This window comes from Somniosus microcephalus, chromosome 34 (assembly GCF_052327205.1).
Source record: "Somniosus microcephalus isolate GS21.2 chromosome 34, FLI_Smic_1.0, whole genome shotgun sequence".
In the NCBI taxonomy this organism is placed as follows: domain Eukaryota; kingdom Metazoa; phylum Chordata; class Chondrichthyes; order Squaliformes; family Somniosidae; genus Somniosus; species Somniosus microcephalus.
The window spans coordinates 27,515,385-27,535,406 of NC_141020.1; the positions used below are offsets into that span (position 1 = coordinate 27,515,385).

The following is a 20,022-nucleotide window of genomic DNA, read 5'->3' on the forward strand; positions in this document are numbered from 1 at the left end:
GCCTGCACCTGAATGCCCCCTGCTAGAAGTGCACTGGATAAGTATATCATCCAACTACTGGCTATGATGATCCATGCAGCTGAATAATCTGCCAAGATATGCTGTAAAGGCTTACAGGTGAACAATCGCCATTTGGGTGAGGTTCGGGAAGACAACTGGCACCTACGAACTCATATACCAGTAGGGAGTCAATAGAGATAGGAGAGGAGGGAAGGGAAAAACACTGACTCAGAACACTGCATAGAGAAGAACTATTCAACAGCATCCAGGTTTTTTGGTGTTTCAATTGTCTCCTGCGGCTCTTACTCTTCTGTTGATATGGTCACTGTGCTGTAGCTACTTTCAAAATACATCTTCCCCTTTGAGGCAGCCAGCCAACACCCCAGCCTTCAGTTATCAGCTGAAAGATCCACAGGAGTGGCTCTCGAGGGCTCTCCCGTGTCCATATCACAGTCCCGCTCTCTGCAATTCTTCCCCATGCTCCCTCCCCACCTTCAAAAATCCTCTACAAAACCTACTAATAGACCTTGCCTTTGGTCGCCTCTCCTAACTCTTCCCCACCACTGTCCACATCCCATCCAGCACCTCACCCCCAAGCGAGCATTTTCATGCGTGATCCTAAGTAGTGAACGTTGGCGGGCTAGTTAACCAGGGGGACAGTCAAGCCCTATTCAATCTTCACCTGAAGATCTCGCACAAGTTCTTGCTAGTAGGAGTTATCTCAGTGATCAGGAGTGGAAATCTTGGCTGGTTTTCTCTCTCTCTCCAACACTGCGCATGGAGGCGAATTGTGGCACCCCAGATGTTGTTCATCACAGATCAATAACTGAACCTGGGACCTATTGGTTAGTATGTGTATGTCTTAGTACCATCCTAGAACATTTTCAAGGCTGCACTGATGTGCAAGTTAGACCCCAGGTTGTAACCTGCATAAATCTGGAACCCCTTGAATTTATAGAACACCATTAGTTAATTTGATGACTGTGGCATTAGCAAGAGGGCACAGATTTAAGGTGATTGGCAAAAGAACCAGAGGCGACATGAGGAAAAACTCTGGAATGCGCTGCCTGATAGGGCGGTGGATACAGATTCAATAGTAGCCTGCCAAAGGGAATTGGATAAATTCTTGAAGGAGAAAAAAATTGCAGGGATCTGGGGAAAGAGCGGGACTAACTGGATTGCTCTTCGAAACAGCCGGCACAGGGTCGATGGGCTGAATGGCCTCCTTCTGTGCTGTCCTAGTCTATGATTGGAAAAAACTGTACTTTAAAAAATAAACTGAAATAAGCCAGCACAGTGGAATAGATGCACCTGACCAGTGCACCAGAAAGTGACACGATGCAGAATTTGCGGTAGGTTTATATTTTGTCCCCGGTTGCCAAGCAGACATGGGGTGGGCGGAGAGGGAGAGTTCTCAAGAGCCAGTCCTGGGGATCTCCCAGCTGGTAACTGAAGGCTGGGAAGCTGGCGGCTGCAGCCTGCCCAGACTCTCACCCTGCAAGCGTAGGAGTGAGGGAGACATGTTTTCAAAAGCTGTGGGACTGCCCCGCACCATGTCAATCAGAAATATAGTTGTTAGAGCCATTTGTAAAAGTTATTCTCCATCAAATCATTCTCATTTGCCTCACGATACTCAACAAGCTGTAAAAGTCAGAGAGGTTAATAGGGATAGGTGTTAAAAAAAGAGCCTGTCACTTTACATTAAACAGTTTATAAAGGAACATTTGATTAAATTATCCTAATTTCAGTTTACATTAGATGTAATTTAAGAGTGCACTAGAGATAATTGAATTATTCTAGTTAGGTGTGCCTGGAAATGGCACGGTGCAGCTACCAGCCAGATAACATCTCGAACAATACTTTGCTGCAGGAATGCACTTGCGTTGTATGCCAGCTAACAAATATGAAAAAATCAACCATACAAGTCTTTTTAAAAAATAAAAAAAAATAAGGCATTACCCAGTTTAAAAAAAAAAGGCAAATTGGAGGCAAAACAAAACCTTGATGAAAATGTAAATTGCTGTGCACAGAGCCCTGGCAGCCTGTCGTTTCCTGCATAGTCGCACAATAGTTGGCGTACGTTGTCTGTTAGGTTTCAGCGCCGCAGCTTCTCGTTTGATGTTTTGATTGGTGCAGGTTGACTTCTGACAGTGCCAAAAAAAAAAGGTGACGGATTGCCCATGGCCAGATGCTGCAGAGCGAAGGCAGCAGAGCAGCATTTAGTCAGGCGGCAGATGGACGACGGGCTGTTTTGGAAGACACCGCCCTGGGTCTAGCGAGGGCTTCTGCTGATAGTTAAGTTGACTGCTGTGATTCATGAATATCAACTTTGCTGAAATTACCTGTAGCATGTGCAGTGCAAGGGCATTGTGCAAGGCACATTCTGCAAGTGGATGAGGACTATCATATAAAGATATACATACATAGAAACATAGAAGATAGGAGTAGGCCATTCGGCCCCTCGAGCATGCTCTGCCATTCAATGCGATCATGGCTGATCATCCAAACTCAGTACCCTGTCCCTGCTTTCTCCCCATATCCCTTGATCCCCTTAGCCTTAAGAAATATATCTAACTCCTTCTTGAATATATTTAATGAACTGGCCTCAACTGTCTTCTGTGGTAGAGAATTCCACAGGTTCACCACTCTCTGGGTGAAGAAATTCCTCCTCATCTCAGTCCTAAATTGCCTACCCCTTATCCTTAGACTGTGACCCCTGGTTCTGGACTCCCCCGCCATTGGGAACAGCCTTCCTGCATCTAGTCTGTCTAGTCCTGTTAGAATTTTATAAATTTCAATGAGATCCCCTCTCATTCTTCTAAACTCTAGCAAATATAAGCCCAATCGACCCAATCTCTCCTCATAGGTCATTCCTGCCATCCCAGGTATCAGCCTGGTGAATCTTCGCTGCACTCCCTCCATGGCAAGAACATCCTTCCTCAGATAAGGTGACCAAAACTGCACACAATATTCAAGGTGTGGTCTCACCAAGGCCCTGTACAACTGCAGCAAGACATCCTTGTTCCTGTACTCGAATCCTCTCGCTATGAAGGCCACCATACCATTTGCCTTCTTAACCGCCTGCTGCACCTGCATGCTTACCTTCAGCGACTGGTGCACAAGGACACCCAGGTCTCGTTGCACTTCCCCTTTTCCCAATCTATTGCCGTTCAGATAATAATCTGCCTTCCTGTTTTTGCCACCAAAGTGGATAACCTCGCATTTATCCACATTATACTGCATCTGCCAAATTGTACTGGAGTTTCTCTGCATCCTCCTCACAGCACACACGCCCCCCCAGCTTTGTGTCGTCTGCAAACTTGGAGATATTACATCTAGTTCCCTCGTCGAGATTATATATATATTTCTATAAAAATAATATATTGTGAATAGCTGGGGTCCTAGCACCGATCCCTGCGGTACCCCACTAGTCACTGCCTTCCACTCGGAAAAAGACCCGTTTATTCCAACTCTTTGCTTCCTGTCTGCCAACCAGTTCTCTATCCAAGTCAATACCTTGCCCCCAATCCCATGTGCTTTAACTTTACACGCTAATCTCTTATGCGGGACCTTATCGAAAGCCTTCTGAAAGTCCAAATACACCACATCCACTGGTTCTCCTTTATCTATTCTACCAGTTACATCCTCAAAAAATTCCAGTAGATTAGTCAAGCATGATTTACCTTTTGTAAATCCATGCTGACTTTGTCCGATCCTGTCACTATTTTCCAAGTGCTCTGCTATTACATCTTTTATAATGGACTCTAGCATTTTCCCCACTACCGATGTCAGGCTTATATATATATATATATATATATATAATTCCCCGCTTTTTCTCTAACACCTTTTTTAAATAGTGGGGTTACATTAGCTACCCTCCAATCCATGGGAACTGTTCCATGTATCTGAAGAGCAAGGTGATGGCTTATTTCAGCTAATTGAATTATGTCAACACTTGGATTCACAAATGCTTCCCAATGATTAATGGATGTATTGAGGTGCAGTTCCACGGGTGTTACTATCCTCCAGATGATCACCCAGGCGTGCAATTTCGTGTGCGTGACCAAACAGTAAACCTTGGCAGGTCTACTCACACGTGGGAGGTATTATAGCCAAACCCGATCCTCACCTTACCTGAAGTACACATACATGCAGTTCCCATGAATGTCAGCCAGGGTTCAGCTGGTAGCACACTCTCACCTCTGAGTCAGAAGGTTGTGGGTTCAAGTCCCACTCCAGAGATTGAGCACAAACAAACCTAGGCCGACACTCCAGTGCTGTACTGAGGGAGTGCTGCACTGTCGGAGGTGCCGTCTTTCGGATGAGTCATTAAACCGAAGCCCCGTCTGCTCCCTCAGGTGGAGGTAAAAGATCCTATGGCACTATTTTGAAGAACAGCAGGGGAGTTCTCCCCGGTGTCCTTGTCCTCCCTCAATCAACAGCACAAACAGATTATCTGGTCATTATCACATTGCTGTTTGTGGGAGCTTGCTATGCACAAACCGGCTGCCGCATTTCCTACATTACAACAGTGACTACAATTCCAAAGTACTTCACTGGCTGTAAAGTGCTTTGGGATGTCCTACGGTCATGAAAGGCGCTATATAAATGCAAGTTTTTATTTCTTTCCCAATACTGGATAATAGACACAAGCAGGAACAAGCCCAATTGTAGCACCTTTCTGGTACCCCAGGGAACAAACCGGGCGCTTTTCTGGCCTGCATAGCTCAGTCCCACACTGGGCATGGCATTTACTAGCCATGCCATTTGGAACACACTACTTTCTAAAATTTAGGGCAAAAACTATTTTTCTCATTACAGTAATTGTACCAGCTCTTGGTTAGTTTTGGATTGGAATGCAGAATTTTCTCTGTACAAGGCAAGTGCTTCAGTCCACTCTGCCACGTGCTGACCTTTTATTTTCGTAAACTTACAGAAGGCCAATATAAAAGCTTTATTTTAATATGAAGCATCATAATGCCAGAGTCACTCTTTTATAAAAGACTGATTACTATCAGGGGCAGTGACTGCTAGTCTTTCAGTACCACAGTGTGTCAACCAAAGTGAGAAAAGAACATATCCAAAACAGGGAAACAAATTCCCCACAAACTTAGCATTATAATTTGGAAAGAGAAACAATGGGAATATGTGTGTGATATCAAGACTATAATCTCATCTCAACTATTACATAGATCACTTCTTAAGGTTTATGACTTCATCTGAATTTAAACATTACTGCAATTATTCCCAAATCCAAATATACACACCCATTGATTGTTAAAAAATGCCCTGCATTTAACCACGTGTTCTTTTGAAAAAAGGTGTTTATAAAAGGGCTTTATCGATTTATTGGATAAACTTGCAGCGAAAACCATGAATTCTCTTCGCGCTCCACTGGTGGAGCAGTAGGTAAATGAACGGCACAATGTAGCAGTTGAGCATACAGGAAGGATCCTCGGGTTGATTTGAATGCTGCACTGAGTAGGTTTGCTGAGCATTGGGTGAGAAGGGTGATGGGGGAGTGTTCTGCACCTCTAGGCGCTGGTGTGGACACCCAGAGGTTGGCACCTCGCTAATCAACTGACTGCCTTGGAGTCTCTCTGGCCAGGGGGGGGCGAGCATTCTGCAGAAACAGGTCTGCAGTCCAGAAGAGGGAAATGGTTTATTTTTGTAGTGGAACTTAGGAACAGTAGGCCATTCAGCCCCTTGAGCCGGTTCTAGTGCTCTCTCTTCATAACAGATAGAGCGGTATCTCCACCTTTTCAGGTCGACATAAATGCAGGCAAGAGGAAAGAGGATGCATTTTTCTTGTACAGCGCCCGAGCTCAAGATTTAAAACCTATCTCCACTCATGAAAAGTGTAGGCCTCTCATATTGGCTTTATAGTGTCCAGGAGAAAGGCGATGCTCCTCCGTCATACCGGTAAGATGGAGTTTGTGGTCTGACAGCAGGCTGAAATCACTGATATTTGGATCTTGCTGGGGAGGGCAGTGGTGAGATCAGTAACACAGATGAGAACGCCACCCGATATTCTATGCTGCAGTTCGCCTGCCGAGGACATGTGGGCCGGTCTCATGGCTGCAGCAAGGGGTTTCAGTCAGAAAAGAATGAAGAAAGACTTGCATTTATATAGCGCCTTTCACGACCTCAGGATGTCCCAAAGCACTTCACAGCCAACAAAGTACTTTTTGAAGTGGAGTCACTGTTGTAATGTAGGAAACGTGGCAGCCCATTTATGCACAGCAAGTTCCCGTAAACAGCAATGCGATAATGACCAGATCATCTGTTTTAGTGATGTCGGTTAGGCCTAAATATTGGCCAGGACACCGGGGAGAACTCCCCCTGCTGCTCATCAAAATAGTGCCATGGGATCTTTTACATCCACCGAAGAGAGCAGACGGAGCCTCAGTTTAATGTCTCATCCGAAAGACGGCACCTCCGACAGTGCAGCACTCCCTCAGCACTGCACTGGGAGTGTCAGCCTGGATTATGTGCTCAAGTCTCTGGAGTGGGACTTGAACCCACGACCTTCTGACACAAAGGCGAAAGAGCCACGGCTAAGAACAGTGAGATAAAGGGCATTGTTGCCTCCTCCCTCACATAAAATGGAAAGGTGAATGTGTGTGTTTCAATGCGTCGGTTACAGTGCTCTCTCTGAGAAATCTCCTCACATGAAGCTAGTTTGGTCTGAGCACGGATATTTTGGATAAACTTGCAGCGAAAAACATGAATCCTCTTGGAGCTTCACTGGTATAGCACAACAACAACGACTACTTGCTGCATCTATATAGCGCCTTTAACGTAGTAAAATGCCCCAAGGCGCTGGACAGGAGCGTTATCAAACAAAATTTGACACCGAGCCACATATGGAGATACTAGGACAGGTGACCAAAAGCTTGGTCAAAGAGGTAGGTTTTAAGGAGCATCTTAAAAGAGAGAGAGACGAGAGGTGTTTAGGGAGGGAATTCCAGAGCTTAGGGCCTCGGCAGCCGAAAGCACGGCCACCAATGGTGGAGCGATTAAAATAGGGGATGCTCAAGAGGCCAGAATCGGAGGAGCACAGAGATCTCGGAGGGTTGTGCACCAAGAACAAGGCAGCACCTATGGGAAGAAGGGAGAAACTTGTTTTTCTACCCAAATCCGTATTAATTTTCCACTCACTGTGACACCAGCAGTTGACTCTGATCATTTAATTTACATTTAGATGAACAGAATGATTTTGAGTATACTTAGCTTTACGCCACAGCTTTATCACGCATACATCTGCAATCCACCGTGCCACCCTCCCCCTACAAGTGTATTGTAATTAAAGTTGGATATTAAACAAACATTGTAATCTAGATGATGAAATAGGAGAGAAGGCAAATAATTAACCCATATTACAGTTAAAGTTTCACAACCTTCCTGACAGCACAGAAGTCATACATTTATTACAAAGGAGAAAAATTAGGGAGCAAGATTAGGAGAAAGAAAGCGGAGGTCGGACGAAAAAAATAAATGCGGAGGATGACCAAGACCAAGGTAAAGCAGAGGGAGAGAGACGGACAAGAGATTTGGCCCCATTCAACATCATTTTCTAAAACGCCACAAACAGTTGTACTGAGGAGACATTGATATGTAATTAAGCACTTGTGGCTATAACTACCAGTGTCTTTCATCTGGAAATGAAAAGGTCCTTTGGGGAATCAGCCACTAACACTGTGGTTATAGCACCAGCAGTCTTTAAACTATCGTAATCTTAACTGCACAGCAGGTCTGTCACTGCTGCTGCTCTCTGCAAACCCCAGTCTTTTTCAGGAGGCCCGAGGGGATGATGTGTGCTCAGAAAGACTCCCTGGGTGCCACAGGACAACAGATGGGAGGTGGGAAGCGAGGCAGAAGGCTTGCAGTAATGCAGGCCACACATACTATTGTCGGCATGGTCATTTCAGAGGAGCTCAGATTACAGAACATGGGGCAACGCACAACCCGTCCCCCCCCCCACACCCCCCTCCATAAACCTCTGCTTTGTAAATATTGTGCTGCAGGTACTGTGGAACTGAAGGCAGTGGCATCAGACAGATGGGATGCAGAGCCTTACTGCGGACTTTAACCCTTTACAGACTTCTGAATGTCTGCAGCATAAACAAAGACAAGATTTGGTTTTCTAGTTCTCTCCCCTCCGCCCCTGAAGGTGCTGGACGCAGCCTTACTGCCGCTCACCAAGTGGGCACTCTTCATGTCTGCTGCTGACTGGGGTTCACCTTCCACGCGCGCCCAAACAGCCAGTTCAGACCCAAAGAAATGCGCTTTGATTAAAACTCTCTGATTTGGCAAAGTAAAGATAGGGAGCTGACCCCCAGGCTGTCTGGACTCGGGATTTCTGCAGTACACAAGCTCAGCATGCCTGCAGAGAATGGCACATGATGTCCAAGGTTAAGAGGGAGAGAGAGAATCAGAGAGGTCACTCTACAGCGACAGCAGCAGTGTAACAAATCACTTTTGGTGAAATGTGTCCTGGAGAATCTCAAACTCGTGTGTAGCCCGCAGAATTAACCGAGTTCAAGATTCAGCGATTTGACAATGAGCGAAGCGTCTCCGGCATCAAGCACACAATTAATTCTGTTTACTCAACGTTTCAGTGTGTTTGACAACGCTCTTGGGTACTCCTTCGCTGACAAGTACACCTGCAATTTACGTCGTGGTTACACAGTGGACCAAATAGTCTCTCGTGCTGCAATTTCTATAATTCTAGGCGCAAGTTTGAAAATGACTTGTTCGTAAAAGACAAGGGAATTAATTTTTTTAAATGGCGGCTGTACAGCAAAGTGATCCAATTCACAGGGGACCGACATGCTGTCCCCTATAGTGACACAATGCTGGTTTTAGCTGCCAGTGATGGTACCCCCTCTCCATCCCATTCAACGGAACGATGCTTCCTCACTACAAAAAAAATGGACTTTCACTTTCTTTATGCAGGTGGGGGAGGGGGGGGGGGGGGGGCGGAGAAATGGGGCAGAACTACTTTCTACTCACCAACCCAAGCATTCTCCGATTTAACTGCCCAGCCTGCCTCGTGCCATGATGGTCAGGAGGATCCTGCTCATTGACAAATGAAAGGTTTTGTAATAGTTTTCAAACCTCCTGGGGCGCTACACCACCGTGTTGCAGAGACACAATTGCTATCTTACTAGCACAAAAGCAGAAAAGGCACAAATACCTTGACGTGGTGACCTTCCACATAGCGCGTTGCGTCCCTGAACAGGCGGTACATGATGAATCCGTGCGGGTCCACACTGTCAATAAGCGGATAGGCTGTCTGTAAAAAAGAAGCCCGCAGTGCTCTCAGTAGCCACCCTGAATATAGATTCAAGTTCGATCAAAAAAACACATCAGAAGTCAGGCAACAACAAAACCATTCCCAATGTGCAACACTCCATTCAGCCACCGTGACCGTGTGTTACCTGAAACTCAAAACGTAAACATGCTTTCATATTTTGCGAGACTGGAATCAACAAACAAACTTGCCGGGAAATTTTTTTAAATATTAATTCACACGATGTGGGCGTTGTTGGCAAGGCCAGCATTTATTGCCCATCCCTAATTGCCCTTGAGGAGGTGGTGGTGAGCCGTCTTATACAACTGAGTGGCTTGCTGGGCCATTCCAGAGGGCAGTTAAGAATCACCCACGTTGCTGTGGGTCTGGAGTCACATATAGGCCAGACCGGGTAAAGGCAGCAGATTTCCTTCCCGAAAGGTCATTAGTGAACCAGATGGGTTTTTATAACAATCCGGTAGTTTCATGCTCACCATTACCGATGCTAGCTTTTTATTCCAGATTTATTTAATTAACTGAATTTAAATTCCCCAGTCGCTGTCGGTTTGATTTGAAGTCACGTCAGCGGACCACTGGTCTAGTAACATAACAAATATGCCGCCGTACCCCTGTTCGCCAATGGTAGCAGCCAGGAAGACTTTGCTCCCCGCTTGCAGCCAGCTGCGCGAGTCCCGCGAGTTGGGGACTTGGTGCCACGAGCACGGTCAAAGATTATTGCCCAGATATCTAACACAAGGGCAGACAACCCCAAATGATGTTCAAGGCTAGTCAGCCACCACAGTTCCCACCACACCAAGAGCTGCCACTCCGGGATCTTCAGAGGTCCAGTCACGTTTAACTTGCGTAGCCTGGACACTAATATATGCAACATGGAGAATCTCCACTGTAGTAAGAATCAGAGTAGAATCACACGGCACAGAAGGAGGCTATTGCGGCAGCTCTTTGAAAGAGATCTCCAATTAGTCCCACTTCCCCGCTCTTTCCCCAAAGACCTGCAATTTTTTTCCCTTCAAGTATTTATCCAATTCCCTTTTGAAAGTTATTAGTGAATCTGCTTCCATCATCCTTTCAGGCAGTGCATTCCAGATCATCATAACTCGCTGCATAAAGAAAAAAATATTCTCCTCTCATTCTTTTGCCAATCACCATAAATCTGTGTCGTCTGGTTACCGACCCTCCTGCAAGTTTCTTTTTAATTTCAAAAAGAAATTTGCCATGTATAAACAACTATAAAAATATCCCATTAAATTTTTTTTTTTTTTTTTAATAAAAAGTGTCACGGTGCAGACCCTCCATGTCAGGACTCCGTGCCTCCAGGTCACTCCAGTGACCTCGCTGATTGGAAGGAACCAATGGGGCCTGCAGCAGCTGAACTCATCACAATGAAGGAAAAGAAGTTTCAAAGTAATGAGGCCAGCACTGTCAAATCCTGGGAAAACACCACCTCGGACTTGATTTTTTTTGAGAGAGATATTGGGACAGCACACTGAACAAAAACTGCTGCACGAGGCTTTGCTTCTCCTCCAAGTGGAACTAAAAGCAGCAAGCAGTAATCTGCAGAGAAGTGGTAATATTGCCAAGTGGATGTATTAAGCGTCTTTCAGATGGGACGTTAAACCGAGGTCCCGTCTGCCTTCTCAGGTGGACGCAAAGGATCCCATGGCGGCACTATTTCAAAGAAGAGCAGGGGCGTTCTCCCTGGTGCCCTGAACTGATTTATCCTTCAATCAGCATCACTTAAAAAAAAAGAGATTTTATCTGGTCATTATCTCATTGCCGATTGTGGGAGCTTGCTGTGCGCAAATTGGCTGCTGCGTTTCCTACATTACAACAGTGACGACACTTCCAAAAGAAAGTACAAAACAAGGTACATAATTGGCTGTGAAGCGGTTTGGGATGTCCAGAGGTCGTGTAAAGTGCTCTATAAATGCAAGTCTTTCTTTAATTTGCATTCTTAATAACAATGACTCCAAACCACTAACAATCGTTAAATTACGTATAAGATGCAAAATATGGAGTAATAAGATCCGTGTGCGTGCTGCTGCTGCTGTACAGAGTCTGTTTCTGTGCTGCAGTGTAGCAGCAAGATAAGCACATCAGCAATTAGCAAAGAAACCTGCCCTTGTGTGCGGGACAGTCAGAAACCTGCCCTTGTGTGCGGGACAGTCAGAAACCTGCCCTTGTGTGCGGGACAGTCAGAAACCTGCCCTTGTGTGCGGGACAGTCAGAAACCTGCCCTTGTGTGCGGGACAGTCAGAAACCTGCCCTTGTGTGCGGGACAGTCAGAAACCTGCCCTTGTGTGCGGGACAGTCAGAAACCTGCCCTTGTGTGCGGGACAGTCAGAAACCTGCCCTTGTGTGCGGGACAGTCAGAAACCTGCCCTTGTGTGCGGGACAGTCAGAAACCTGCCCTTGTGTGCGGGACAGTCAGAAACCTGCCAGGCAGGTACAGGTTCATCGCTACTTATTCTGGAACAAGTACATCAGATTCGCTTCACTTCATTTCAAATCATGCCCGAAAGAACACTTGAAATTTCAGCAGTCAAGATGAGCTCATGTGGAGCTGAACCTGTTGCAACAAAGTCTTCTTTGTCTCATGTTTACATATTACTTATCGGAGTCAGAGATTTTCCCAAAAAGTGACTATATTTTGGGAATCATCTTCAGCTGCTTCATCAATGACCTTCCCTCCAACATAAAGTCAGAAATGGGGATGTTCGCTGATGACTGCGCAGTGTTCAGAGCCATTCACAACTCCTCAGATAATGAAGCAGTCCATGCCCGCATGCAGCAAGACCTGGACGACGTTCAGGCTTGTGCTAGTAAGTGGCAGGTAACATCCGCGCCGCACAAGTGCCAGGCAATGATTATCTCCAACAAGTGAGAGTCTAAACACCACCCCCTGACATTCAATGGCATTACCATCACCGAATCCCCCACTATCAACATCCTGGGGGTCACCATTGACCAGAAACTTAACTGGGCCAGCCACATAAATACTGTAGCAACAACAGCAGGTCAGAGGCTGGGTATGCTGCGGCGAGTGTCTCACCGCCTGACTCCCCAAAGCCTTTCTACCATCTACAAGGCACAAGTCAGGAGTGTGATAGAATACTCTCCACTTGTCTGGATGAGTGCAGCTCCAACAACACTCAAAAAGCTCAACACCATCCAGGACAAAGCAGCCCACTTGATTGGCACCCCATCCACCACCTTAAACATTCACTCCCTCCACCACCGGCGCACCGTGGCTGCAGTGTGGACCATCTACAAGGTGCACTGCAGCAACTCGCCAAGGCTTCTTCGGCAGCACCTCCCAAACCCACAAACTCTTCCACTTAGAAGGACAAGGGCAGCAGGCGCATGGGAACACCACCACCTCCAAGTTCCCCTCCAAGTCACACACCATCCTGACTTAGAAGTATATCGCCGATCCTTCATCGTCGCTGGGTCAAAATCCTGGAACTCCCTCCCTAACAGCGCTGTGGGAGTACCTTCACCACACGGACTGCAGCGGTTCAAGAAGGCAGCTCACCACCACCTTCTCAAGGACAGTTACGGATGGGCAATAAATGCTGGCCTCGCCAGCGACGCCCACATCCCATAAATGAATTTTTAAAAAATATTCGGAATAGTGCCAGCCATGGCTCAGTGGGTAGCACTCATGCCTCGGAGTCAGAAGGCTGTGGATTCAAACCCTACTCCAGTGACTTGAGCATATAATCCAGACAGGCACCCCCAGTGCAGGACTGAGGGAGTGCTGCACTGTCGGAGGCGCCGTCTTCCAGATGAGATATTAAACCGGGGCCCCGTCCACCCTCTCAGGTTGACGTAAAAAAATCCCATGGCACTATTCGAAGAGCAGGGGAGCTCTCCCCGGTGTCCTGGCCAAAATGTATCCCTCAATCAACATCACTAACACAGGTTAACTGGCCATTATCACATTGCAGTTCCTACATTACAACAGTGACAACACTTCAAAAGTAATTTTAATTGGTTTTAAAGTGCTTGGGACGACCTGAGGTCATGATAGGTGCTATATAAATGCAATATATAGAAAGTCTAGGCGGTAGTTTCATTCCTTCTTACAGGGATTCCTAACCCCGGGTGCAGGCCCCAACTCCCAGCACTGGAAGCGAATCTCCCGAGGGCACTGTTCCACTCCCAGCACTGGAAGCGAATCTCCTGAGGGCACTGTTCCACTCCCGGCACTGGAAGCGAATCTCCCGAGGGCACTGTTCCACTCCCGGCACTGGAAGCGAATCTCCCGAGGGCACTGTTCCACTCCCGGCACTGGAAGCGAATCCCCTGAGGGCACTGTTCCACTCCCGGCACTGGAAGCGAATCTCCCGAGGGCACTGTTCCACTCCCGGCACTGGAAGCGAATCCCCTGAGGGCACTGTTCCACTCCCGGCACTGGAAGCGAATCTCCCGAGGGCACTGTTCCACTCCCGGCACTGGAAGCGAATCCCCTGAGGGCACTGTTCCACTCCCAGCACTGGAAGCGAATCTCCTGAGGGCACTGTTCCACTCCCAGCACTGGAAGCGAATCCCCTGAGGGCACTGTTCCACTCCCAGCACTGGAAGCGAATCTCCTGAGGGCACTGTTCCACTCCCGGCACTGGAAGCGAATCCCCTGAGGGCACTGTTCCACTCCCGGCACTGGAAGCGAATCTCCTGAGGGCACTGTTCCACTCCCAGCACTGGAAGCGAATCCCCTGAGGGCACTGTTCCACTCCCGGCACTGGAAGCGAATCTCCTGAGGGCACTGTTCCACTCCCGGCACTGGAAGCGAATCTCCTGAGGGCACTGTTCCACTCCCGGCACTGGAAGCGAATCTCCCGAGGGCACTGTTCCACTCCCGGCACTGGAAGCGAATCTCCCGAGGGCACTGTTCCACTCCCCAACTGGAAGCGAATCTCCTGAGGGCACTGTTCCACTCCCAGCACTGGAAGCGAATCTCCTGAGGGCACTGTTCCACTCCCGGCACTGGAAGCGAATCTCCTGAGGGCACTGTTCCACTCCCGGCACTGGAAGCGAATCTCCTGAGGGCACTGTTACACTCCCGGCACTGGAAGCGAATCTCCCGAGGGCACTGTTCCACTCCCAGCACTGGAAGCGAATCTCCCGAGGGCACTGTTCCACTCCCGGCACTGGAAGCGAATCCCCTGAGGGCACTGTTCCACTCCCAGCACTGGAAGCGAATCTCCTGAGGGCACTGTTCCACTCCCGGCACTGGAAGCGAATCCCCTGAGGGCACTGTTCCACTCCCGGCACTGGAAGCGAATCTCCTGAGGGCACTGTTCCACTCCCAGCACTGGAAGCGAATCCCCTGAGGGCACTGTTCCACTCCCGGCACTGGAAGCGAATCTCCTGAGGGCACTGTTCCACTCCCGGCACTGGAAGCGAATCTCCTGAGGGCACTGTTCCACTCCCGGCACTGGAAGCGAATCTCCCGAGGGCACTGTTCCACTCCCGGCACTGGAAGCGAATCTCCCGAGGGCACTGTTCCACTCCCCAACTGGAAGCGAATCTCCTGAGGGCACTGTTCCACTCCCAGCACTGGAAGCGAATCTCCTGAGGGCACTGTTCCACTCCCGGCACTGGAAGCGAATCTCCTGAGGGCACTGTTCCACTCCCGGCACTGGAAGCGAATCTCCTGAGGGCACTGTTCCACTCCCGGCACTGGAAGCGAATCTCCCGAGGGCACTGTTCCACTCCCGGCACTGGAAGCGAATCTCCCGAGGGCACTGTTCCACTCCCCAACTGGAAGCGAATCTCCTGAGGGCACTGTTCCACTCCCAGCACTGGAAGCGAATCTCCTGAGGGCACTGTTCCACTCCCGGCACTGGAAGCGAATCTCCTGAGGGCACTGTTCCACTCCCGGCACTGGAAGCGAATCTCCTGAGGGCACTGTTCCACTCCCGGCACTGGAAGCGAATCCCCTGAGGGCACTGTTCCACTCCCGGCACTGGAAGCGAATCTCCTGAGGGCACTGTTCCACTCCCGGCACTGGAAGCGAATCTCCTGAGGGCACTGTTCCACTCCCGGCACTGGAAGCGAATCTCCTGAGGGCACTGTTCCACTCCCGGCACTGGAAGCGAATCCCCTGAGGGCACTGTTCCACTCCCGGCACTGGAAGCGAATCTCCTGAGGGCACTGTTCCACTCCCGGCACTGGAAGCGAATCTCCTGAGGGCACTGTTCCACTCCCGGCACTGGAAGCGAATCTCCCGAGGGCACTGTTCCACTCCCGGCACTGGAAGCGAATCTCCCGAGGGCACTGTTCCACTCCCGGCACTGGAAGCGAATCTCCTGAGGGCACTGTTCCACTCCCGGCACTGGAAGCGAATCTCCTGAGGGCACTGTTCCACTCCCAGCACTGGAAGCGAATCTCCTGAGGGCATTGTTCCACTCCCAGCACTGGAAGCGAATCTCCCGAGGGCACTGTTCCACTCCCGGCACTGGAAGCGAATCTCCCGAGGGCACTGTTCCACTCCCAGCACTGGAAGCGAATCTCCTGAGGGCACTGTTCCACTCCCGGCACTGGAAGCGAATCTCCTGAGGGCACTGTTCCACTCCCGGCACTGGAAGCGAATCTCCCGAGGGCACTGTTCCACTCCCGGCACTGGAAGCGAATCTCCCGAGGGCACTGTTCCACTCCCGGCACTGGAAGCGAATCTCCTGAGGGCACTGTTCCACTCCCGGCACTGGAAGCGAATCTCCCGAGGGCACTGTTCCACTCCCGGCACTGGAAGCGAATCTCCCGAGGGCACTGTTCCACTCCCGGCACTGGAAGCGAATCTCCTGAGGGCACTGTTCCACTCCCAGCACTGGAAGCGAATCTCCTGAGGGCACTGTTCCACTCCCAGCACTGGAAGCGAATCTCCTGAGGGCACTGTTCCACTCCCAGCACTGGAAGCGAATCTCCTGAGGGCATTGTTCCACTCCCAGCACTGGAAGCGAATCTCCTGAGGGCATTGTTCCACTCCCAGCACTGGAAGCGAATCTCCCGAGGGCACTGTTCCACTCCCAGCACTGGAAGCGAATCTCCCGAGGGCACTGTTCCACTCCCGGCACTGGAAGCGAATCTCCTGAGGGCACTGTTCCACTCCCAGCACTGGAAGCGAATCTCCCGAGGGCACTGTTCCACTCCCAGCACTGGAAGCGAATCTCCCGAGGGCACTGTTCCACTCCCGGCACTGGAAGCGAATCTCCCGAGGGCACTGTTCCACTCCCAGCACTGGAAGCGAATCTCCCGAGGGCACTGTTCCACTCCCGGCACTGGAAGCGAATCTCCCGAGGGCACTGTTCCACTCCCGGCACTGGAAGCGAATCTCCCGAGGGCACTGTTCCACTCCCAGCACTGGAAGCGAATCTCCCGAGGGCACTGTTCCACTCCCGGCACTGGAAGCGAATCTCCCGAGGGCACTGTTCCACTCCCAGCACTGGAAGCGAATCTCCCGAGGGCACTGTTCCACTCCCGGCACTGGAAGCGAATCTCCCGAGGGCACTGTTCCACTCCCGGCACTGGAAGCGAATCTCCCGAGGGCACTGTTCCACTCCCAGCACTGGAAGCGAATCTCCCGAGGGCACTGTTCCACTCCCGGCACTGGAAGCGAATCTCCCGAGGGCACTGTTCCACTCCCGGCACTGGAAGCGAATCTCCTGAGGGCACTGTTCCACTCCCAGCACTGGAAGCGAATCTCCCGAGGGCACTGTTCCACTTCCAGCACTGGAAGCGAATCCCCCGAGGGCACTGTTCCACTCCCGGCACTGGAAGCGAATCTCCCGAGGGCACTGTTCCACTCCCGGCACTGGAAGCGAATCTCCTGAGGGCACTGTTCCACTCCCAGCACTGGAAGCGAATCTCCCGAGGGCACTGTTCCACTCCCAGCACTGGAAGCGAATCTCCCGAGGGCACTGTTCCACTCCCGGCACTGGAAGCGAATCTCCTGAGGGCACTGTTCCACTCCCAGCACTGGAAGCGAATCTCCTGAGGGAACTGTTCCACTCCCGGCACTGGAAGCGAATCTCCCGAGGGCACTGTTCCACTCCCGGCACTGGAAGCGAATCTCCCGAGGGCACTGTTCCACTCCCGGCACTGGAAGCGAATCTCCCGAGGGCACTGTTCCACTCCCGGCACTGGAAGCGAATCTCCTGAGGGCACTGTTCCACTCCCAGCACTGGAAGCGAATCTCCCGAGGGCACTGTTCCACTCCCGGCACTGGAAGCGAATCTCCTGAGGGCACTGTTCCACTCCCGGCACTGGAAGCGAATCTCCTGAGGGCACTGTTCCACTCCCGGCACTGGAAGCGAATCTCCCGAGGGCACTGTTCCACTCCCGGCACTGGAAGCGAATCTCCTGAGGGCACTGTTCCACTCCCAGCACTGGAAGCGAATCTCCTGAGGGCACTGTTCCACTCCCGGCACTGGAAGCGAATCTCCCGAGGGCACTGTTCCACTCCCGGCACTGGAAGCGAATCTCCCGAGGGCACTGTTCCACTCCCGGCACTGGAAGCGAATCTCCCGAGGGCACTGTTCCACTCCCGGCACTGGAAGCGAATCTCCTGAGGGCACTGTTCCACTCCCAGCACTGGAAGCGAATCTCCCGAGGGCACTGTTCCACTCCCGGCACTGGAAGCGAATCTCCTGAGGGCACTGTTCCACTCCCGGCACTGGAAGCGAATCTCCTGAGGGCACTGTTCCACTCCCGGCACTGGAAGCGAATCTCCCGAGGGCACTGTTCCACTCCCGGCACTGGAAGCGAATCTCCCGAGGGCACTGTTCCACTCCCGGCACTGGAAGCGAATCTCCCGAGGGCACTGTTCCACTCCCGGCACTGGAAGCGAATCTCCTGAGGGCACTGTTCCACTCCCGGCACTGGAAGCGAATCTCCTGAGGGCACTGTTCCACTCCCAGCACTGGAAGCGAATCTCCTGAGGGCACTGTTCCACTCCCAGCACTGGAAGCGAATCTCCTGAGGGCATTGTTCCACTCCCAGCACTGGAAGCGAATCTCCTGAGGGCATTGTTCCACTCCCAGCACTGGAAGCGAATCTCCCGAGGGCACTGTTCCACTCCCAGCACTGGAAGCGAATCTCCCGAGGGCACTGTTCCACTCCCGGCACTGGAAGCGAATCTCCTGAGGGCACTGTTCCACTCCCAGCACTGGAAGCGAATCTCCCGAGGGCACTGTTCCACTCCCAGCACTGGAAGCGAATCTCCCGAGGGCACTGTTCCACTCCCGGCACTGGAAGCGAATCTCCCGAGGGCACTGTTCCACTCCCAGCACTGGAAGCGAATCTCCCGAGGGCACTGTTCCACTCCCGGCACTGGAAGCGAATCTCCCGAGGGCACTGTTCCACTCCCGGCACTGGAAGCGAATCTCCCGAGGGCACTGTTCCACTCCCGGCACTGGAAGCGAATCTCCCGAGGGCACTGTTCCACTCCCGGCACTGGAAGCGAATCTCCCGAGGGCACTGTTCCACTCCCAGCACTGGAAGCGAATCTCCCGAGGGCACTGTTCCACTCCCGGCACTGGAAGCGAATCTCCCGAGGGCACTGTTCCACTCCCGGCACTGGAAGCGAATCTCCCGAGGGCACTGTTCCACTCCCAGCACTGGAAGCGAATCTCCCGAGGGCACTGTTCCACTCCCGGCACTGGAAGCGAATCTCCCGAGGGCACTGTTCCACTCCCGGCACTGGAAGCGAATCTCCTGAGGGCACTGTTCCACTTCCAGCACTGGAAGCGAATCCCCCGAGGGCACTGTTCCACTCCCGGCACTGGAAGCGAATTTCCCGAGGGCACTGTTCCACTCCCGGCACTGGAAGCGAATCTCCTGAGGGCACTGTTCCACTCCCAGCACTGGAAGCGAATCTCCCGAGGGCACTGTTCCACTCCCAGCACTGGAAGCGAATCTCCCGAGGGCACTGTTCCACTCCCGGCACTGGAAGCGAATCTCCCGAGGGCACTGTTCCACTCCCGGCACTGGAAGCGAATCTCCCGAGGGCACTGTTCCACTCCCGGCACTGGAAGCGAATCTCCCGAGGGCACTGTTCCACTCCCGGCACTGGAAGCGAATCTCCTGAGGGCACTGTTCCACTCCCAGCACTGGAAGCGAATCTCCCGAGGGCACTGTTCCACTCCCAGCACTGGAAGCGAATCTCCCGAGGGCACTGTTCCACTCCCGGCACTGGAAGCGAATCTCCCGAGGGCACTGTTCCACTCCCGGCACTGGAAGCGAATCTCCTGAGGGCACTGTTCCACTCCCAGCACTGGAAGCGAATCTCCTGAGGGCACTGTTCCACTCCCAGCACTGGAAGCGAATCTCCCGAGGGCACTGTTCCACTCCCGGCACTGGAAGCGAATCTCCTGAGGTGCAATGTTCCACTCCCGGCACTGGAAGCGAATCTCCTGAGGGCACTGTTCCACTCCCGGCACTGGAAGCGAATCTCCCGAGGGCACTGTTCCACTCCCGGCACTGGAAGCGAATCTCCTGAGGGCACTGTTCCACTCCCGGCACTGGAAGCGAATCTCCCGAGGGCACTGTTCCACTCCCGGCACTGGAAGCGAATCTCCTGAGGGCACTGTTCCACTCCCAGCACTGGAAGCGAATCTCCTGAGGGCACTGTTCCACTCCCGGCACTGGAAGCGAATCTCCTGAGGGCACTGTTCCACTCCCGGCACTGGAAGCGAATCTCCCGA

At 51.3% G+C, this 20,022-nt stretch overlaps 1 protein-coding gene across 1 annotated transcript in view; it reads right to left on the reverse strand.

Moving 5' to 3' along the window:
- timm50 (translocase of inner mitochondrial membrane 50 homolog (S. cerevisiae)) overlaps positions 1 to 20,022 on the reverse strand; it is a 186,774-nt gene that overhangs the window by 20,770 nt on the left and 145,982 nt on the right. The window contains exon 7 of the mRNA XM_085973600.1: positions 9,200 to 9,298. Coding sequence (XP_085829726.1) covers positions 9,200 to 9,298 — 99 coding nt within the window. The remainder of the gene's footprint in view (positions 1 to 9,199; positions 9,299 to 20,022) is intronic.